The sequence below is a fragment of the Ailuropoda melanoleuca genome, chromosome 8 (assembly GCF_002007445.2).
Source record: "Ailuropoda melanoleuca isolate Jingjing chromosome 8, ASM200744v2, whole genome shotgun sequence".
NCBI classification, from domain to species: domain Eukaryota; kingdom Metazoa; phylum Chordata; class Mammalia; order Carnivora; family Ursidae; genus Ailuropoda; species Ailuropoda melanoleuca.
Window position 1 is genome coordinate 4,734,820 of NC_048225.1, and position 24,262 is coordinate 4,759,081.

Sequence of the window (24,262 nt, forward strand, 5' to 3'; positions counted from 1 at the left end):
AAAAAAAAAAGCATAAAAATGACTCTAGCTTTCACATGTAACTATAGACTGTCTTCAGTCTCCTGGAATTTCATTACCCACTATAAATGATCATGATCTTTTCAGAGAAAAGTGAGGGGGGGTGGATTCAAAGTTCATTTTATTATTTTTTTTAAAAAAAGCAATCACAGAAACAAACTTCAAATAACATTTCCATCTAGACGATATTAAAAGATGACTAAATACCAATATTCATACAGGCATTGTATGGAAGTGCCCATAATTTATGAAGATGTCATGTTTAAAGCATGTTTCCTCAAATTAAAGATGCCACTAAAACCTGATTAAAAGAAATAAAGCAACGAGGGGTGCCTGGGTAGCTCAGTGGGTTAAGTGTCTGACTCCGGATTAAGTGTCAGCTCAGGTCATGATCTCAGGGTCATGAGATAGAGTCCGGAGTCAGGCTCCATGCTGGGTGCAGAGCTTGCTTAAGATTCTCTCTCTCCCTCTGCCCCTCCCCTACACCCTCCTCACCCCGGCTCAAGCGCACGCATGCTCTAAAAAAAAGAAGAAGAAAAAGAAATAAAACAACAAAACGACATAACAAACTTGCTAAATTAGCTGCTATAATGATGCTCCGCGCAACGTCGATTCTTTCCATTAATAGCCCTAAAATGCTTTCCACTCTCTGACTCTTCAGAAGTTGTATCCCACTTGCTTTCAACCCATAATCTTTTTCCTACAAACCACTGGCCAAATACATGCCTGGTACGGTACAGAATAAGATTGAACTTTATTCTATGAGGAAATGAATGTTACTGGAAAGGTTCTAACAAAGAATCACATAAAAAATATTAGATATCTACTTTATTAAAAAGCAGTTTGAAACAAGTCCAAGCAAATTATTCACACTTCAATTTTTTTCTCAAATCAGAACCAATTATTAAAAATCAATTTCAATTCCATTTAATAGAGATTTAGTTTGCCTGTTAAGATGGAAGAAAAAAAACATATCAATTATTGATCTTACATTCACATACAATACTAAGTAGATAGTGAAGTTATTATCACTACTTTTCTTCTTCAATTAGTTAACATTAATTAATGATGTGTCTATTTTAAAGGATATCTCTCGTCATTCTCTTACTGGGTAAGAGAGATGGGCATCACATTATTTTTTTTTTTTAAGATTTTATTTATTTGACAGAGATAGAGACAGCCAGCGAGAGAGGGAACACAAGCAGGGGGAGTGGGAGAGGAAGAAGCAGGCTCATAGCAGAAGAGCCTGATGTGGAGCTCGATCCCATAACGCCGGGATCACGCCCTGAGCCGAAGGCAGACGCTTAACCGCTGTGCCACCCAGGCACCCCCATCACATTATTTTTTATCTAAGTTCATCAGATTGCTAAAGCTGATCTCCCTAAGGACTTTCAAATTACTAAATCTAATACATACTTAGCAATTATCATCTTCCTTGATTTCAAAGTATTTGATTCTGTTTATTACTTCTCAGCCTGAAACTCTTCTTATTCCAGTTTTCTAAATACTCTACTCTTTCCTGGTTCTGCCTTACCTCTCTCTGACCCATTTATCCATTAAGTATTCTAAAAAGTACCTACCTTACGTAGTTACTAAAAGAAATACAGCCCCTGCCTACAAGAATTGTACAGCCTGTTGAGTGAATTATTCTCTACACAGTAATCAGCATAAAGAAAGTCAACTTCACTTTCTCCTCCATTTCGAGCTAGACTCCAGGGTTCCTTGGTTTCCATCCTTCCAGCCTGAACATAACTGTCACTCATACTGACAAAAAATTCATTATGCTAAACGTGAATGTAATTATGTCATTCTTTGCTGAAAAATTTGCAGGGACCCCATATTACTCAGGAGAGAGCAGTACCTTCCAAAGTATGGCCCAGAGACCAGTGCCAGTCTGAGAATTACCAGCCATATTACATTTGTTATCAGTCCATGAGGAGTTAAGTACAAAAACTGAGTGTTTATAAACTTTTACAGCAATCTTCAAGAGTAATTTTATGTTGGTTCAATCTAAATGAAAATTTGGACCTAAATTTCAGAATATCTTTCATTTTTCCGTAATTTTTATTGTGTTTTACAAAACTATTAGTTCATGATGGGCTAGAAAATCCAAAAACAAAACAGAGCAAAACAACCACTCTGATGCTATCGCTCAGTCTGAGAAACGCTGCCCTAGACAGCGGGGTAAAGGCCAGGCACCTTACCGCACTACGTAAGGCCTTCAAAATTCAAATACCATGGCCTTCCTCAAATTTACTTTTTCTCTAGCTGTTCACGGTTTTTGTAAATTTACTGTCTATTTTCCTTCCTAAATAATTTTAGGCATGTTTGTATTGCTGGACCATAATCTTTCCAGTAACTACTTGTCTATTTACAATTATCAGTCTTTGCCACTTTCCAGGCCAAAGACCAAAGTAGGCACTGCCTGGTATCTACAGGAGCTGGTACAGGGGCGAAAACCAATGATGCCTGCTAGACGGGACTAACAAACTGGTGCCTCGGACAGACTAATTCTACTCCCATCGCCAACCCATCACACGCCCAGCTCTGTTCCTCTTCTCCTGTTCCTTGAGCATGCCAAGGGACACCATGGTTTCCCACTTTGGGTACCCAAGACAGAAAGATGAGCGATTTCCATATTTGCTTCTCCATTAATACAGAACATCGGGCTTATTTAAGAATCTACAACAGATCAACACACGAAGGCCCACAGGCCATATCCAGCCTGCTTCCCGTGTTTGTTTGACCCACAAGCTAAGAGTGGTTTTTACACTATTAAATGGTTGAGGGAAAAATCAAAAGAATAATATACTCCATGACGAATAAAAATTATATGCAATTCTCATTTTAGTGTCCAGACGGCTGTACTGGAACAGAGTCACGCTCACTCGTTTATCTATGGTCTGTGGCTGGTTTCCTTCCATGACAGCTTCAAAGCTACGTACCTGAGTTGTCACGACACAGACTGGAAAGCCCATAGAGCCTAATATATTTACTATTTGGTCTGTAGAGAAAAAGTCTGCCAGCCTTTGATCTATGTTATTCTTCAGGTGATAAAACTAATTCAAAATCATTTAATGAATACTTTTACTACCTGAGAACAAGCAAGATAAACACTTGCAACTGCTGGGTGGCATTACCAACAGATCCATGCTGTAACAGGGAGGGTAAGAGAATGGGGACCCAGTGCCCTGTCATTTTGTTAACATAGGCCTGATGTCCATTTCTGGCCACAATGGCCATCATGAGAACCAGGTATAACGTGGCATGGCTAAAAAGCTAGACAATACGGAAAAATACATGAAACCACCAAGCCAGAAGAAACACCCCAGAACTAAAAGTGGCTGCTTCCAGGATGGGGATAAGGTCTGAAAAGGGCTCACGACATTGCCTTTCTTTCACACAGGCCTTCCAGCATTATTTGGGTGTAACACACTGATTAAAAAGAAAAGGAAAGGAAAAAGCACATATTGCTTTGCTTCAGAGCTGGTATTTGAAAATTCTAAATGTTTGTTTGAAAGCCATTTGTGGCATTCGTACATCAAGGAAAACTCTTCCACTAGATCAGATCTTCCCACCAGCTGGTGTTCTGCAAGTCTGTCATCACTGAAGGCCATAGAACATGTTTCAATCTTTTAAATTTTCAACAAATAAGCAGTTATGATAGTTCACAGTATTTTCATGATTTTTAAACCATCTCTACTGTATCTCTAATTATGTCCACAGAGAGCAGGTTATTCACTACACACAAGTTCCCAGACGAGGCGGTGAGTGGACTGAACATTGAGCTGCTTTCCATTCACCGACATGTGTATCCTGGCTCAAGGCTATTTGTTCATTTGTACACTCATTCACGGGACTGCATCAGCTCAAAGGAAGCATGGTGATGGTACCAGACAAACTCCAAGCAGCCTTAGTTATGTCCCCGTTCTTAATTCTTTTTTTTTCTTATAATAATTTTTTTATAATATTATGTTAGTCACCATACAGTACATCCCTGGTTTTTGATGTAAAGTTCGATGATTCATTAGTTGCATATAACACCCAGTGCACCATGCAATACGTGCCCTCCTGACTACCCATCACCAGTCTATCCCATTCCCCCACCCCCCTCCCCTCTGAAGCCCTCAGTCTGTTTGATAGAGTCCATAGTCTTAATTCTTAATAACTGTTTATTCATGTCTGGTCCACGCCCCTTGATCAGCCTTCCTAGAGGCTCATCTATTTTATTAATTTCTTTCTTGTTTTTTTGATCACTTCTACTTACTTTTAGTTTTTATTTCAGTAATTCCATTATCTGCTCTTCGATACGTTTTCTCTTCTCTCTTCTGCACTGGGTTCCTGGCCCATGTCACAGGCAGCACAGCATGCTGGTGAGGACCCTGGGCCAGAATGCCCATGTGCCAACCCTGCCTCATTACAGAACCTTGCATGTCACTTAATTACCTTGATTTCCACATTCATAAAAATAAACTTGAGTGGGAGGGTTTTTCCTTCCCTCCTGCCTCTCTGCCTCCTCTGACCCTTCAGTGAATGGTAGTTTTGACAGTGCCTCCACTGGTCCACGAGGATTCCCGGTTCCGACAACAGTATCTCGCCTTGTGAGACGGGCTACTGCACGGAGTGCACGTCACGGCCGCAGGCTATGTCTGCCTTCTTCCATCTAAATCACCTCCCACTCTCGTCATTTCCTGGGAGCTACAGCCCTAAGTACGCAAGGCCTTTCCCAGACTCCTTTCTCAGGAGTGAGAAACCGGGATGAGGCAGGGAGAGGCTCAGTGAGGGGATCTAGTTCCCATCATCGCAGAGCAGCTCAGTTCTCAGCTGCTCTGCAAGCTCCAGATCCTTACTGTTTTATACTCTGTTCAGTTCAGAGAAATGTATCTTTACTTTTGAGCACGTTACATCTCTTCCAATTCTTCTTGTATTTTGTCTTTGATTGTACATTTTTGTACAGAGTGAAGGCCTCAAAGCATTAACACACCTCTAGTCAGAGCACTCAGAAATGCTGCCCCATGATTTTCCGAACATGGTAGGCTGTAGGGACCCCTGCAAAACTCCACATCAATGCTGAGATTCGGAAGATAAGAGATGGCCCAGCACAAACTGAAAACGTACACCAGGATCACATCCTTTCAGTTCCTCAAGCCTCCCTTGCCAATACGGGAATTGTTCTAGAGCATGCTCTAGGATCAGAATAAAGGCATATATTTATTGGCATAATAATTAATATACCATTAATTAGTATTATAATGACCTGCCTAACCTCTTTGTCATAAAGCTGCTGGTAGGATGGATTCTAAATGTGTACAAGCTTGAGAAAATTAAGTATTACTGTAAAGGATCATTACTAAACTATTATAAGTAAAAATTTATGCTAGCCTACAGTTCACTGCACAATTTCAAAAGTGGATTATTTGGAGACACATTTAACTACTAACGATTTTAATTTTGTTAACAGGCATTTTGTAGAACCAGTGTAATATCTGGCGTTGGTGTAATATGAGAGCCAATTCAATTCTTCAGTCTCCTTTCCTTCTTTCATCATTGCATCTTTGTAATCTTTACATATGAAGCTACTCATGAAAAAACATGTAACTTTACATTATATTTTTAACCAGGCTCCTTTCAGCATTTGCCAAGGTGGGGAGGGAGGAGAGGAGGAAAGGAGATTAAGAAATTTTTTAAGTTTTAACTGACACCCTGGAATCTTTCTACACTAAAATAATAGAGTCTTTTAGATGTTAAAAAAAAAAAAAAGCTTTGTTACTTTGACACGAAATAGATAAATTTAAGGACAACATAGGTTATTTAATACATCAACAACAGCAATGAAATCTGAAAACTGCCTTATATTTTTCCTATTTAAAAACAAACCAAGACCAGTTTTCCAAATAGAAATTAATATTTATATAATTTTATAAAGTTCTAAAATATATCTCATTTAATTTTAAGAACCTTATAACACAGGTATCATTGAGCCACATTTTACTAGGGAGGATACTAAGGGTCACATACAATAAATGATGAGGCTCCAGACCCAACTCTAAATCGTTGGCTTTAAAATCCCACATGATTTTCTATCACTCCATTTCTCTAAAAAGATGAGTTAGTAAAAACGATATTTTAGTAGACACTGGCTTTCTGAAAGACAAGGTTAAGTTGGCAATGCTCCTTTAACTGGTGATATATTTTTCAATTACAAAAAATTTCTTTCACCTAAATGAAAGTCTGCACACCCCCTGAAAAGGCCTGGGTATCTGATTAAGGACTCAACAACCAAGCCCAGTTTTAACTGTTGATTTAATATATTTAATGATACTGTCTAGCTTTGGGATGAAACTCTGGGCAATCTGAAAAGATAGATCCATAAATGGCATTAAATTAAATCAAAGACATTGCAGACTTTTCATTTTTTTTAAATATTCTGTTTCATTTCATTCCATTGGATCAATGAACTCCTGAGAGTCAGAACTACTTCTATCCATACAAATGGCTAACAGACACATGAAAAATGTTCAAAATCATTAGCCGTCAGGGAAATTCAAATCAAAACCACACTGAGATACCACCTTACAACAGTTAGAATGGCAAAAATTGACAAGGCAAGAAACAACAAATGTTGGAGAGGATGTGGAGAAAGGGGATCCCTCCTACATTGTTGGTGGGAATGCAAGTTGGTACAGCCACTCTGGAAAACAGTGTGGAGGTCCCTTAAAAAGTTAAAAATTGAGCTACCCTATGATCCAGCAATTGCACTACTGGGTATTTACCCCAAAGATACAGACATAGTGAAGAGAAAGGCCATATGCACCCCAATGTTCATAGCAGCATTGTCCACAATAGCTAAATTGTGGAAGGAGCCAAGATTCCCTTCAACAGATGACTGGATGAAGAAGCTGTGGTCCATATATACAATGGAATGTTACTCAGCCATCGGAAAGAACAATTTCTCAACATTTGCAGCAACATGGACAGGACTGGAAGAGATAATGCTAAGTGAAATAAGTCAAGCAGAGAAAGACAATTATATGGTTTCACTCATTTATGGAACATAAAAAATAGGAAGATCGGTAGGAGAAGGAAGGGAAGAATGAAGGGGGGTAAACAGAAGGGGGAATGAAGCATGAGAGACTATGGACTCTGGGAAACAAACTGAGGGCTTCAGAGGGGAGGGGGGTGGGGGATTGGGATAGGACGGTAATGGGTATTAAGGAGGGCACATATTGCATGGTGCACTGGGTGTTATACGCAAATAATGAATCATGGAACATTGCATCAAAAACTGGGGATGTATTGCATGGTGACTAATATAACAAAATAAAAATTATAAATAAATAAATAAATAGATAGATAAAAGAACTACTTCTATCATTATATAATCCAACAGATGAATGTGTCTAATACAATGAACAAGATATGATTCTAGTTGTTAAGGAATTCATAAATTAAATGGCAAGGAGAGAGGGAGAAAGAGGAAATAGGGAGTTTATACAAATTTCCACTAGACTATTAAGTAAGATAAAATATAAATCAAGTAGTACCAGGTCACACGTGATGGAGAAAAAGATGTGTTCTTGGGTGCAAGTGAACTGGGTCTTTGGAAACAAAGATAAAAGGGTAAAGGGTTAAGAAGTAAAGGAAACAACCCCAACAAAGCACAAAGATTCAGTACTGCTGAAAGATTCCTAAGTAAATGCAATATATTCATGTTTCAGAGAAATTTTAAATTTATATTACATTTTAAACTTCTCAAAAATATTTCAAAGGCTCTTGTCTCTAGACAACTACCTTGGCTAAAGGAGCAAAGAAGAACAGACATAACCTGAGGTTCTAACTGCCCTAGTTCAGGGTTCTTTTGACTCTACCACAACTACATTCAGATGAAGCCTGGTGTCAATTTAAAAGACACTCTGATGAGCAAAGGAAGAGTGGCAAGAAGAGCACTTAGGATGTTACTGCTGTACTCTAAGAAAGAGATGATGGGGCAGTGACCTAGAGCAGTGATGGCAGAAATTAAAAGGATATAAGGTATGTACAGGAGGGAAGGCAAGTAAAACATTACTTGGTGACACTTGACTGTGCTGCCAGGAGGAATGAAGGACTTCTCCGTGGTTTTTAACTAAGAAAAACAGCAGGATGAGCATGCAAGTAAGAGAAGGAAAATCATGACATGAACAGACATTTCTTCAGCAAAGACATAAAAATGGCCAACAGACACATGAAAATAGTCAAAATAACTCAGCATCAGGGAAATACAAATCAAAACCACAATGAGATACCACCTCACACCAGTCAGAATGGCTAAAATTAACAAGTCAGGAAACGACAGATGTTGGCGAGGATGTGGAAAAAGGGGAAGGAACCCTCTTACACTGTTGGTGGGAATGCAAGCTGGTACAGTCACTCTGGAAAACAGTATGGAGGTTTCTCAAAAAGTTACAAATAGAACTACCCTACAACCCAGCAATTATACTACTAGGTATTCCAAAGGATACAAACACAGTGACTGAAAGGGGCACCTGCACCCCAATGTTTATAGCAGCAATGTCCACAATAGCCAAAATATGGAAAAACCCCAGATGTCCATCAACAGATGAATAAAGAAGATATAATATACATATACAATGGAATATTACTCAGCCATCAAAAAGAATGAAATCTTGCCATTTCCAACGATGTGGCTGGAACTAGACAGTATAATGCTAAGTGGAATAAGTCAGTCAGAGAAAGACAAAGACCATATGACTTCACTCAAATGTAGAATTTAAGAAACAAAACACATGACCATAGAGGAAGGGAAGAAAATATAAAATAAGAGGAAAATAGAAGGAAGCAAACCATAAGAGACTCTTAACTCCAGGTAACAAACTGAGGGTTGCTGGAGGGGAGGTGGATGGGGGGCTGGGGTAACTGGGTGACGGGCATTAAGGAGGGGACGTGATGTAATGAGCATTGGGTGTTATATGCAACTGATGAATCTGAAACTAATAATACTGCACACGTTAATTAAATTGACTTTAAATAAGATTTTTTTAAAAGAGAAGGAAAATTATGTATGTAAAGGGGATGGTTTTATACTTTCTGAAGTTACGGTACATCCTTAAAATTCAGGCAGACAACTGAAAACACTAGTTAAGAACTCAGCACAGAGTGCAGCGCTAAAGTTACAGATCATCCACAAAAAGATGTTAACTGGAACCATGAAACTAAGAGACACAGCCAGGACGAGAACAGAGATTTGATCCTTGCCTACCTATCCAACCTCTTCTTCCTCTTCCCTCACTCATACCTCTCTCTGTAGCCATTCAGAAGAATGCCCCATCCTCAGATGACACCATCTCCCCGTCACCTCTGCACCCTCACCCACGCTCCTTTGCCCGGACCACCCTGCCCTGCTGTTTTGCAGGGGAGGACAGTGAAGTTGCTAAGAAAATAGAAAGTTGTTTGTTTGCTTGTTCGTTTCACAGACACAGCAACTTGAGCATATTTGCAAGTAATGAGAAAGAGGCCAACAGAGAGAAATTGAAGATTCCATACAGGAGAAGGTGGGAACTGGTTCTAGAGGCTAGAAAAAGAATGAGATTAGAGTGGTAAAGAACTTGTCCTTCGAGGAAATGAAAACACTGTTCCCACTGCCAGATGACAGATGCAGAAAGGCTAATTTTCTGGGGACAGGAACAACGGATGGACACTGAAAACATTCAACCTTACAATCTCTAGTTTCCCGATCATCAGGTAAGAAGCAAAGTGACTGCTAAGAATAAAGCAGGGAATTTGGGGGGAATGGCAAACGTTTTGAGTAACTGCTAAGAGAAACGTGATTTTTCTTTTTTTTTGCAGGCAAATTTGCAGGGAGAAATGGGTCATTGTGAATTTCTTCAATCTCCCTTCCTAAAATAAATTTTAGAAATTGTATTATTGGGACACAAAATATGCTGATATGATTACAATTTCATTTAATAATAAATAACTGTGCAGCATGGAAAAACACTGTTGACAGAATGAGTAGAGAAAAGCAGAATAAAAAAAGACTATAATTATGTAAAATTATGCATGTGCTTTCATAGTTATAATGGACAGAGACTTGAGGGAAACATCAAAAATATTTTTTAAATGTAGATTTTTTTGTCTTTTTTGCATTGCTTTGTCGATTGTGCAAAAATATTTAACATGTCATTAGGAAGGAAGGAATTAAATCAATCTGGAGGGAAATACTTCAAAATATTTTATCAGCGTATACTCCCTGAGTGGTAGGATTTAAGGTGATTTATTTTCACCTTTATTTTTTTTGCATTTTCCATATTTCTACAAAGAATACGTATTATAATTAAAAAGTCACCTAAGGAAAAAAAATAAAGAAAAATACACTTTATTTTTAAAGCCCATATATACCTTTATAATAGAAATTTTCTATGTAATTGTGTGAGCATTACTAGGCTACTTAAATTTTTGGGTTTAGAGTTTGCATAACTGTCACATATGAAATCAGTTTCAACATCTAGGTAAGACTTTCTTTTTATATTTCTAAAATCAGTTCATCAATCTATGTCAAAGGAATTATTTTAAATAATTTTTATTTACTTTAAATAACTGTAATTGCACACACGAACCTGACCTCATTTCTTGCCACCAAATTAAAACTTAACTGAGATCCATGCCATCCTGCACTCAATTTATTCAAAAGATGAAGATAAATGACTTCATAGAATTTTAATGAGAACTAAATAAATTTCTATAAATAAGTGATTAAAACACGTCCTGGCATACAGCATGCCCTCGAAAAATATCATCTATTACTATTAATAACGGTAGCAGTTGTAATACTGTACATGTCAATTAATACCACTGTCCTGGAAAATAAAATTATATCTTGAAATTCAGTGAAATAAACTTAGATATAGAACCTAAGTAAAAAATATTATTAAAGGAATTAGAAGCAAAGTGGTTTTCTTAAGGTAATAATTCTTTATTAAACATATCCTATAATGTTCCGATGGCACAGATTTCTAAACCAAAGTATATTTTATCACTAAATATTTAGACCTAATTCATAGAATCACACATGGATGATATACTGGGTATTTCTGGGTAGACAGGAACGTAACAAATACCATAAACTTTTTCTATGACTCATTATGATATAATTTCAAGTGTTTTGTTTTGTTTTCTTGCTTTTTTGTGTTTAGTTCCACTCAACTAATTTTACTCTCTTCCTCATAAATCTTCATTAGCAACCGTCTACTACAATTATTGTACTGGGACATGTTTGGTATGTGCACACTTATTAGGCACTACAAAACTGAAAACTGCATTTCAGAACAATAATGCTGGGGAGATCACAGCTGGGCTGAGGACATCGGATCTCATTGTCCTACCAGCCCTTTGACCTTTCCCTGAATCCCCTCAATAAAATGATCACCCCCAAAATAAGAAAACAGAATTTTAAAAAAACTTTATTTTTAGCTTTCCTAAAAACACGTTAAATCTGACTTCTTATAACTAACTTGTTATGCATGCTACAATATAACCAAAGTAATTTTTAAATACATATAAGGATAAAATTTACTTTGGGGTCCATTTGTTTCACTTAAAAGTACACCCTTAAACTGCAAATATATAACATCAACCCATGGCGTCCTTCTTCCATGTCCTCCCCTCAGAAATGAGGAAACCAATATATTAGAATCAAACCCTTCAAGAGAACATGGAAGTCTCAGGACACACTATTGCCCATTATGCAGTAGCATTTAATTTTTCCCTTAAATTTAATTATACAACAGAAGAAAAAAAACAACAAAACGCTGATCATAGTAGACTGATGAGCATTTGAGGGAACAAAGGTGAACTGTCGGAAGAAAGAAGCTGCCCTGGGTCATTCTTCCTTCTCCAAGAAAACCAACTAACTAGCTACGGCTTCCGTAACTACTGGAGGACCCTGGTTCACAACTGGAGAGAGAGAATTCTTCATACCAAAATTCAACGTGATACATATATGATCACAACTATCCAAAATAATTACAAGTTGCTCTAAATTAGTACATTTGAGAGAATATTCTTCACAAAACAATAAAAAAAAATCCTCCCCCAGATGGCATTAACAATTAAATATGGCCAACAAGACATCCAAGCCAGTGTTTCCTATTCAGTGACTGGTGCCTATGGGTCATCACTCACACCCAAGATAATACTTAGCAGCCATGGTGAAGATTATTTCCGTGGCTTAGAAATACGTCTTACAGAGAGTTGTCATTAAGAGAAAAGCTTTTCCTTTGGCAAAGTTACAAACATGGTGATAAGATCCAAAAATAATGGCTACAGCCTCAAAACATTCTCTGGATGCCCAGATTGCACCGGGCCCTCTTCGCTATCCCCACATTTCTATACTTTTCCTTTGGAGTACCATCAAAGCTGTAATTATATATTTGTATAATTGATCTTATTTATAAGTTTTCTTTCCAGAGAATGCTTTCCAAAGGAAAATATGACGTCTGAGTTAGGATCTAAAGGATGAACAGGAGGTAACTAAGAGAATAGAAGGAAAGAAGAATAATATTCTGAGCAAACGAAATGCTTTGTGCAAACACAATGAGCGTGGAGAGAAAGCCACTCAGAGGTCCAGATGATGACGACAAAGAGCTGACAGGCACAAGGAGTTGATGAGGCAGGTAAGAGAAGCAACAGCAGATTTAGAAATATTTAGCAGGTAATGCCGACACCACCTCATGAAGAATTTGATGCAAGATGCAAGAAGAGTGAACAGACACAAGAATCCACGTTACTATAAAATGTGTTTGTATTTACATATCGTCTATGAAATTGTCTGGCTTTAATTTAGCTTAAAACGTCTACTCCTTAGAAATAGTTTATTTGAAGAAATAAGCCCTCTAGCAACATAGATAATATTCCTAACTGTAGACCACAGAAATGAGATAATTTGGGGATTGTAAGAAAAGAAGTAGAACTGTATACAAAATAGGTACAGCCAGGGACTGTTTTGCTTGGCTAGGGAAGAAACTAGCTAAATGACCAGAGAGAATATCTCTGTGCTCCTCCTCTGTGGCAGGAAAGAAAGGCTACGCTACCAAGTAAAATCTACCTATGGTAATGCACCATGGTGAGCAGTGGAATAAATGCAAGGCTGCAATGTGTATTTTAGATTTAAAAGATACCCGACTTAGAAAACTGCGAACGTAAGTGACTTCTGCAAAGAAGGAACTGAAAAGTCCTTGTTGAATAAATTCAACCAATTTCTTGCTTGTCTACAGTGCACCATGCAGTACTCAAGGCACAAGCTACGAACTGAGAGAAACACTCCTCCTAAATATTGAATAGTTCACTCTCTGAAAGGGAAGAGAAATAAGCCAACTAATAATTACGAGTGCTGATGGTTTTTTTACTAAAGCCAAAACAATACTCAGAGATGGCTGAATCTGCCGTGTTCATAGCGCCGAACATTTCTAGCACCAAGTACGCAATGAAGCTCTCCTCTCTGTTCAACTGCTCTATGAATGGGATTTTCTCTCAAACAGCAAAATTTTTGTAAGAAGCATCTCAAGATTTTCCTCTAATAAGCCAGAAAATGTCTGTGAGGCAGTAAACAACTTTGTATTCTACTCTTATTTCTGAGCAAAACTACTCTGAAAGGCAGTTAAGCCAAGGCCCTGGCCTCGAGAGAATAAATGACTTTACTGACAGCAGGGAATTCTTGCAGAATTGTGCGTAAAGGTTTGTTTTGCATGTGTGTCTGGTAAAGCTTGAACAAAATGTGCAAGTGCACCATCTCTGCAGAGAAGATAATTTTTCTTTGGGGTCAAAGAATCCTTAGAATAAAAATCTTGCGAGATGAAGCTTCGAGGCTATTCAGTTTCCTAAAGAGTTTACAAACGGGAAGTCAACTTTGTGTACTACTTGGAATAGAACTTTGAATCCTACTCCACTGGGTTATGAGGTCCACCACTCAAAAGCTAGGAAGAGCTAAAAATCATAGACATCAGTAATATTATAAAGTTACGTGCTTAAGGGACGAGAGTCTGTCAGTTACTATACGATATCCTTAAACCAGCAGGAAAAAAAGTTATTTAAAAGATCTGCTTCAATTTTTTCAGTTGAATTGCTTTCAATTTCAAGAATCCTCTGAAGTCCAGCCACAGCTTTAAAACCCTTTTGTGTAAAGTGACAAGTGTCAGGAAAGAAACAGGTATAGATTACAGGGTAAAGACAAGAATACAAATACGTATCATTTGAAGAGATAAATTCCACAGAGAATACTTTAAGGGTCTTCGAAGTGTCAAAACAAAAATAGGTTATAACTTTTTGAAAGGATGAAAAAAAAGGCTTCAGAAGGAAGTAAAGACAACTGAAAAGTGGACAAGCCTCCAGAGGGTAACATCTGGCACAGATAATTACAGCATATGTAAACGTTAGAGATAACGGACATTATGTATGAGAGCTTTGGAGGTGAGGCTGGAAAACGGGGCTGGTCTGTGGAAGGCCATCCCGAAGGAAGATCTAGTATTTAACAGAGTCAGCATGAAGAAACCACACGAAGTGCTAGACTACAGAAATATTATGACCACAAGGAGGCGTGAAAACGTGAGTGTGGCCGAAGTGTGGAAGACAGACCGTACCGTGCCCCCAGGCTCAGCTACCCTTGGTGAGTCCCACTTCTTAATTTTAAGTGTAGCATCTCACTCTCAACTCCTTAATCTGTGTAAGAGATTCTAAGTTAACTACTTTAAAACATGAGCTAGCACAGTGTCATAAAAACAGCCAATTTCACAAACATACTCTCTACTACGGTCTAAACCATCAATAACGTGAGCTTGCAGAAAGCCTTACGGAACTTGACTTCATACATTCTCATCTCCTCACATGCGGACATTAAATTATATAAATTAATCTTTGAGAGCAATCCTTTAAAATGTTATAAACCTCATTATAACCCTCTCAACACTGTAATATGCCCAGTTCAGCCCTTCACCTTTTCCTATCTACACTTACTCCTGTGCCGATTTCATGCACTATCATGGATTTAAATACCGTCTCTATCGTCAAGAGCTCCCCAATTTCTATCTCCGGCCCAGGCTTCCCCCAATTCCCAATATCAACCTGCCTCCCTGACATCTCCACTTGTTCCACATCTAAACGGCATCCAAACTCAATATATCTAAAATAGAACTAGTACTCTTCACTCTAAAACAGACTTCCCCTCTTTCTACACCTCCAAGAGCTGCCACTCTAGTCTTCCAGCTGCTCAGGTTAAAAACTTAGAAGTCACTTCCACTCCCCTCTGTATCTCATACACCCCCCCCATGTAAACCATCATAAAAATCCTGTCCACTCTCCTTTCAAAATACATACAGGAAACACTTATGCATGTAAGAACCTAACCCACTTCTACCCACCTCTGGGATTACTATCTTAGTCAAAGCCATTACCATTCTTTGTGTGATTATTGCCAGAGGCTTTCTAGATTCCAGCTTCTGCTCTTACGCTCCTTCAGTCTACGCTTAACGAGAAGGCAGGACGGTCCTGCCAAAACAGTTCTGCTGCAATCCCTCCAATGCCATCTCACTCACAATACAACCCACTTCCTCACCCTGACCTTCAAGCTGCCCATGACCTGGTCTCCCACGGTCTCGATAACCTGGGTCTTCCACTTCCCCGTCTCCCATCCGTTCCACCCCGGCAACACTGGGCTCCTTGCTCTTCCTCCTACACCTCACACAGGGTCCCATCTTCACGACCCTCTGCTCCTCAGGCCCAGAGTGCTCTTCACCCAGACACACAGATCCGCTGTTTCACTTCAAATCTTTGCATCAGTGTCACTTTTCCAACCACAATTAGCCTGTGTCCTCAAAGCCACCAGCACACTGGGCACTCAAGACCCCCACCGGCCTTCCACTGGGTGTCTAACTTTCTAATACGCTATACTATTGATTATGTGTATCATTTACTGCCTCTCCCTCCCCAGACGAGACTCTATGTGGGCAGGTGCTTTTATCCGTTCTTTCCACTAACTGATGGACGAATGAATCCTCGAACAATATAATTTGTTTTATATGAAATAGATACCAAATTCAAGTCTCTCATTCTTTAGGGGAAGAATTTAAGGACCGGCGTGTTTTCTGTGAAGTCAAAGAGTCAGTAAATGGCACAGTCCAAAATAAAACCAGGTCTCTCCAGCCTAGGCTTTTTTCCACCAGGACACAGGGGTGGAACGTTAAGACAATACATACGAAAATAAATTTTAAAAACAAGCAAACACACATATAAACACACTGACACAGATACAGAAACATTGTACATTCAAGTATTACCACTGCCAAGTAGCAGTACTATGCAAGGTAATTACACACCTACAAACAAACTTTCATTACTTACCCCCACCCCAGATTCTTTTGATGATACCTGTGTTACAGTTTCTTTGAATTTATTTGCCTTTTCAAGTTGAGCTTTAAGTCGTTCCGCTAATTCCTTCAAAGGGAAAAACAAGAAAAATGAGTGTCACATGTAGCTTAATTCCTCAGTGTAGAATACTTCAAATTTATACAACAGAAGGGAAAAGAGCATAATCAACACCCATGTGGCCATAACCTAAATTCAGTCACCGACTCACAGCCTGGTACATTGCTTTTTAATGAATTCATCTCAGTCCCACACATCTCAGATAGCTGTGCCATTTGTTTATGCTTTGAAGGTAAATAATTACAAGGACATATATTTTAGGGGAGAGACAGGGGCATAGAGAAAATACATAACCTTAAGAATGACATTTTTATAATTCTTTTGATTTAAACATTCAATAGTCAAAATTTCAGTTACTGTAACAATAAATCCTTAATAAGACTTAAAATATTACCTTCTTTATTGTTGGGTATTGTAAATAAGAACCCTGAATATATTTCATTTTTACTCTAGGAAGTCTTTAGAAATTTATATAAAACAACTGACACATGAAGAAATACATTAAACAAATAGAAGCATATGACAAGCAGAGAAGGGTATTCTCACTGCAGTGGTCCCATGACTAAAGGAACACTTCTTTTAACATAAATTAACCTGCTAACTTGGTGAGCTCTCTTTCACTATTTCAAACTAATTCCTTTGTGCTTTCAAAAGACAAACTTTAATAACTTTTTGTTATTATTACTGTTGTTGGTTTGTCTCTCTTACCAATTTCTGGGTTGAGCTGAAGGGCAGTGTTACCAAAGACCGGATTCAAAGAGAAAGAGCCGCATATGCAAGACAGGCCTTTTATTCGATACACAAACTAATAAAAATAGAAGCATCTTGTTCGGCCAACTTTTATTCTATCGAACAGTGTCATACTGACAGTACACAAAAGGGAAGATCACTTAAAGCTCACTGACATTTGGGTTTGAGATGAGTACATTCCTAAGAGGGCATGGACTCTGTCAAGACAGGTAAAGCTGGCTCTGCTCCTGTGCACAACGTAACACGTACCAGTGCAACAGCAACGTGACGCTCTAACATGCAAACAATCAACAGAGACGGGTGTAGCTCTCAGCACATCATCCCCATTTCCTACTCAATTCTGAGGTAAATTAGTCTTAAATCATAACACTATTACGGAAATTAAATGAGCTAACCTATACAAAGCATCTAACACTTACCAGGCATAAACATATTCCATTAAAATTTGGACTAATGAATTAACCACCTTTTTTAGAAGCTCATTTGCTAGGTTCCTAAGTAAGGGAATCTAAGAAAGCAATACACACTCTAAATAACATAGGACTAAAACAGGGAAAGAAGACAATGACATCGTCATCTCCCTCCAACATGCTACACTAAAACTGCAAAGTAGAAAAGAAAATTTAAAAACATTTTGTTCCCTAGGATGTTAATTTTCAAAAATCTGACAGGAAAAGTAGACACACTATTTAGAATGGACAGAACTGTTTTTGGAAATGTTCAAGAATTTCTTTAAAGAATCAATAAGCAGCAGTTATTTTTCATACTGTGCTACATCCACAATGAGAAGAAACTTCCAAAATTACTTGTAAGAAGTTGGAGTTAATTTCTATTCTCCTAAGAACAACACAGAAGACTTACCATATTTCCCATCATCTCTGCCTTGATAATCCTGGCTCCCAGTTTATTCTTCTCATCAATACTCAAGATGTGGATGGAATCATCCTCAGGACGACCTCTGTTGAACAAGACAGATTAAGAGCATAAGAAATAACGGACATTGCAAGTAACAACATCAAGACTCAAATATTATTTTAATTGACCTCAACAAAATACTTTGGACCAGTGGATCATGATTCTAAAACCTTAAAAACAAAACAAAACAAACAAAAAATAAAGCTTCAGTGATTCACCAAAAATCAACAGTTTAAGGTTCTCTTGTTACAATGCTCCAATGGCCTATGGCAGTCATAATAATAAACAACCAAAGTCCTACCAACGAGATAAATAATATGTCAACTATTCTTTACTAATATTTCCATACTCATTTTAAAAAGGAAACAAACAAAAGAAAATTAAAACACTAGAATCAGGCCATAATTCTACATGGCTGGAGCAATTCTCATTTGGTGTGATAAATTACTGATAATCTAAGAAACTGTAACCAGGAAATAACATATTTAACTGTATTCAAAGAATAAAAATAATGACCATATGACCAAACAACATAAACTAATTTATAACTAAGATCATGTGCCAAACCAATACTCTGAAGACAAAAGAAACTTCCAGCCAAGGTTAGAGACCTAGCATATATAAAGTTATCCTTATGAAAGATTCCTGAAGGGCAAGGAAGGGGAATGTAGGCCGAGCCTGAAGGACTCCTCAGAGAAAGAAACATAGCTAAGATTCTCGAACTCAAAGGCAGTGAGCGAGAGGAGAAAGCTGCACAGTGAGAGAATTGCAGAAAAGTGTGGAGAGTTCCCCTTGAGTATTCAGTGAGAAACTACCCATAGTCAAGGAAAGCACCATCCCAAAGATTAGAGCAATAGTATTCGGCATTCCTAGCAACAGTACCTGGTCCAACTAGCCAGTATAGCAAGACTCTTAATTCAGAAAGCACTGGGTAGAGTATTAAGGGTCTTGCTTCATTACTGGGAAATAATAAACTCTAGACTAAATGTTGATCTAAGCCCACTGAACCAATGTTAAAAGCAAGAGTCTAAAGGAGCAAAGTTTCCAACTAACTTAACCATGTCGCCCCAGGACAAAGCTCAAGAATATTTACAAGAATGAAAAAATACTCAGCACTCAACAAGGTCAAATTCATGATACCTATTATCCAAAGATTACCACATATGCAAAGACATAGAAAAATAAGACCCACAATTAGAAGAAAAAACTATCAATCAAAATCAACCCAGAACTGACTCAGATGTAAGAAATTGCAGACAAGAATAGCAAAAGTTATTATTGTAACTATATTCCATATGTTTGAAAAGTTACAAACAACTAAGATATAAAATAGATCAGAACTGAACTTCTACAGTTGAAAACTACAATGTCTGAGATTAAAAATACACTAGATAGAGTTCATGGAAGATTAAACTGCAAAGAAAAAAATTTGTGAACCTGAAACCTTAGAAACCATGCAAAATGAAACAAAAGGGAGAAAAAGAATTTTAAAAAAATAAAAAGAGCTTCAGAGCTATGAGACAACCTTAAATACCCTTCTGTTCATGTCTCTGGAGACCCTGCAAGAAAGAAATGGGAGACAGAAGACACAAAAGCCAAATATTCCTAATTAACTAAAAACTAAAAAGCTTAGAGAACCAAAAATCTCAGGAAATCCCAAACACACACACAAAAAACCTACATTAAAAAAAAAAAAAAACCACCTACATCAGGGCACATCATAATCAAATTGCTCAAAACTAGTGATAAAGAGACACTTTTAAAGCAGCCATAGTGGGGAGAAAAAGAGAGACACACTTAGGCATACAGAAACAAAGGTAAGTATGACAGCAGATTTCTCATCAGAAACAATCCAAGCAAGAAGAGAGCAGCAACACCTCTAAGGTACTGTAAATCGTCAAATGAGAATTCTATATCAAGTGAAGATATCTTTCAAAAACAAAGTGAAATGAAGACTCTTTTGCAAGAGTCTGAAAGAATGTTAAAGAAAAGCTTTCAGGCAGAAGAAGAATTATACCAGACTGAAATATGGATCAACCCAAAGGAAGGAAGAGCAACAGAAATGAGGACTACAAGGGTAAATATATAACATTTTCTTACTACATAAATCTCTTTAAAATAACTATTTAAACAAAAACAATAACAATATATGAGAGGTTCATAACAAGGATAAGTGAAATATATGACAATGCTAACAGAAAGGACAGGAGGGGATAAATGTATATAAACTATTGTAAAGTTCTTATACTATACAGCAGTGGGGTAATACCACCTGAAGTTGGATAAGTTAAAGATGTATACTATCAAATCTAAAGAAACCACTAAAATAACACCAAAAAAATTATAACAAAAGAAATGAAACAGAATCATAAAAATACACACTCTAAAGTAAGTCAGATAAAGAGGAAAAAGAGGACAAAGAACATATAGGACAAGTAGAAAACAAATATCAAAATTACAGATTTAAACCTTATTATCCCACATTATATATAAATGATCTAACCATCTGAATTAAAAGGTAAAACTGTCAGATAAAAGAGCAAACCTCAACCATAAGAAACATACCACAAAGACATAAATATGTTAAACATAAAAGGGTGGAAAAAGATGTATCATTTTAACACTAGTCAAAAGAAAGGCAAAGTGGCTTCTTTAAAATCAAACAAATTATATTACAGAGCAATAAATATTACCAGGGACAAAGAAAGCTTTTTTTCATTTCAGATGAAAAAGAGGTAATCCATCAAGAGTACAGAAGCATCCTTAAATGGTTATGCACCTAATAAGAGAGCTTCAAAATACATAAAGCAAAAACTGATAAAATGGCAAACAGAAACAGACTAATTTACAACTATAGTTACAGATTTCAAGACCCTACTCTCAATACTTGATGGAATAAATATATTCTTCAATGATATGGAAGACTTGAATAACACTAACAACTAATATGACCTAATGAACAATCAGAGAATGCTCTACCCAACAACAGAATACATATCCTTTCCAAGTACATAGCAACATTTACCAAGACAGACCATAATCTGAGCCATACAACAAGTGTCAATAAACTTAAAGGGATTTAAGTCACACAAACTAACAAACTATGTTCTCTAACTCAATGATATCAAAAAAGATCTCTAGAAAATCCTCAACTCTTTGGAAATTAAATAGCGTATCTGTAAATAACCCACAGTCAAGAACAAAATCAAAGAGAAATTAAAAAGTATTTCAAACTGAATAAAAATATAAACATAATATCAGAATTTATAGGATGCTACTAAAGTATTACTTAGGGAGAAATTTATAACTCTAAATGTTTGTATTAGAAAAAAAAAATCTCAAAACCATGATCTCAGCTTACAATTTAAGTAGAAAAAGAAGAGCAAATTAAACCCAAGCAAGCAGAATATAAGAAATAATAAAAATCAGAGTGGAAATAAGTAAAACAAACAAACAAACAAAAAACCCAAACAAACAAACAAACAAAACAGAAAAATAAAGAAATTCAATGAAACCAAAGCTGCTTAGAACAGACAATGAGCGGCGCCTGGGTGGCACAGTCCTTAAGCTTCTGCCTTCGGCTCAGGGCGTGATCCTGGCATTATGGGATCGAGCCCCACATCAGGCTCCTCCGCTGGGAGCCTGCTTCTTCCTCTCCCACTCCCCCTGCTTGTGTTCCCTCTCTCGCTGCCTGTTTCTATCTCTGTCAAATAAATAAAATAAAATCTTTAAAAAAAAAAAAAAGAACAGACAATGAAATCGGTAAACCTCTAGCTGACAAATTAGGGAGAAAAAAGATACAAACTATCAATAAAGAAATGATAGAAGCAAAATCACTACACATTCTAAACACTTTATAAAAAGATATTTGGATGGCAAATAAGCACATGAAGCGATGCTCATCACTCGTCATTAGGGAAATACAAATTACAACCATGAGATACTGCTACATATTCACTGGTATAGCGAAAATTTAAAAGACTGACCATTCCAAGTTCTTTCAAGGACGTAGAGAAACTGTAAGTCTCATACACTGTTAAGGGGGATGTAAAATGATACAACTCAGTAAAACCATTTCAGTTTTTTAAAAATTTTAAAGTTATAATTACGATATCATCTAGCCATTCCTCTCCTAGATATTCACCCAAGAGAAAAGGAAGCATACGTCCATACAAAGATTTGTACATGAATGTTCAAAGAAGCTTTATGTATGATAGCTAAAAACTGGAAACATTCTAAATGTCCACCAAGAGGTGAATGGAAAAACTGTGTTGTATCAAAAAAGAATAAATTATTGTTATATGCAACAACATGGATGAAGCTCAAATAATTATGCAGAGTGAAAGACAGACAAAAAAAGAGTGCATAACATATGATCCCACTTACATAAAACTCTAGAAAATGCAAACTAGTCTATAATTAAAGAAAGCAGATGAGTGGAAGTCTAGGGGGTTTGTAAGGGTGTGGGAGAGGTGGGAGAGAAGAATTATAAAAGGGTACCAGGAAACCCTGGGGGGTGATGGTTTCATAAGAATATATGTACTTCAAAACTTACCAAATTATACATTTTATATATATGCAGTTTAATTACATGTCAATTATACCTCAACAGTTGTTTTTCAAAACCCTCTAAGAGGAGTGATAAAAAAAATTTTTAAGCTGAAAACCCTGCCATAATCTCACATAAAAGGATGTAGCTACGATATTCCTAATTTTCCTGAATTGCTAGACCGTCATACACTACTGAAATTAACTTGAGTTTTCAATATACATTCTGAGCAAGTAATAGCAAAATATATAAACAGACCTTCAAATCAAAACTTTACCTAACGACCAATTATTTTGAAGTAGCAAATTCCTCTGGGGCAAAAAAACATAAATCTTTCACCAGATAGCTTTTGAGTTTTTTAAAAAATAAAAATTAAAAAGATTTAGTTTTTAAAAAGACTAATATTTGCAGAAATTCTGTAAGAACCATTTCTTCTCATATCAGGGAAAGAAAAAACAACACCCTGGTGCTCAGACTAAGAAACCTAAAATATTGCAGGTGAAGCGCCATCAGAAAGGAAAATGGTTTTGTTCCCCTAAAGTTCTTTCAGTCTTTTTATTTCATTTTAATTTTTTTGATACACTGAGGTTTACTGAGCACTTCCCCATGCCAAACACTGTGATGTGACTTTATTCCCTTACTTTTTTTTTGGAGATGTTACAGATTTTTTCTTCCAAATTTTTATTTAAATTCTAGTTAGTTAACATATAGTGTAATATTGGTTTCAGTAGAATTCGGTGATTCATCACTACATATAACACCCAGGGCTCATCATAATAAGTGCCCTCCTTCATGCCCATCACCCCTCTAGCCCATCCCCCCACCCACCTACCTTGGTCACACCCTCAGTTTGTTCTCTATCCTCAAGAGTCTCCTTATGGTTTGCTTCTCTCTCTTTTTTTCCCCCCTTCCCACACGTTCATCTGTTTTGTTTCCTAAATTCCACATATGAGTGAAATCATATGGTATTTGTCTTTCTCTGACTCAGTCTACATTCTAAAAACCAATTCAGAAGAACATTAGGGACACTGCATTCATGAAGCAGGAAACCATCAGTACCTTTATATGCTTCTATACATTGAGGTATTGCTTCTATCGTTAGGTGTACTTTTTTGTATGGAAAATATTTTTCAGTGACTGTTTCCAAATTAAACTCTGAGGTACACATCATTTTTACTGTACTGTAAACATAATTTTTTAAAATTTTGGGCAACCCAATCATATTTCAATAAAAAGCTTGACTTCCTTTTCTCAACTTGAATTCTTTTTCATTCAATTAATTCCCCAAAATTCTCTGTTCTGAAAACTTACTATTCCTGTCTTTTATGTAGGAATTATAAATATCAAATTTTTATATGTATGCATAACACACAACAAATTTAAATAACCACACTTCCTGCCCTTTCTAAAAAGTTATCAGTACAATTATATCCCCCCCTACAGTTGGCCTGTCCCAGGGTCTACCTCTTAGACTTCCTGGCTTCCTAAGTGTAAAATTCCTGGCTACTATTCCTTCCACTTTTTCTGCCTTTCCTTGCTGCCAAGTGTTTAAGTACTTGA

The 24,262-nt window shown here is 37.1% G+C and overlaps 1 protein-coding gene across 3 annotated transcripts in view; it reads right to left on the minus strand.

The window, feature by feature from the left end:
• CWF19L2 (CWF19 like cell cycle control factor 2) overlaps positions 1-24,262 on the minus strand; it is a 128,032-nt gene that overhangs the window by 51,410 nt on the left and 52,360 nt on the right. For 2 of the 3 annotated variants that reach the window (XM_019809682.2, XM_002928982.4), the window contains exons 9-10: positions 18,100-18,196; positions 16,405-16,497 (exon numbers count right to left, since the gene is read on the minus strand). In XM_019809682.2, coding sequence (XP_019665241.2) covers positions 16,405-16,497; positions 18,100-18,196 — 190 coding nt within the window. The remainder of the gene's footprint in view (positions 1-16,404; positions 16,498-18,099; positions 18,197-24,262) is intronic. The other variant, XM_011236959.3, reaches the window with a different exon arrangement.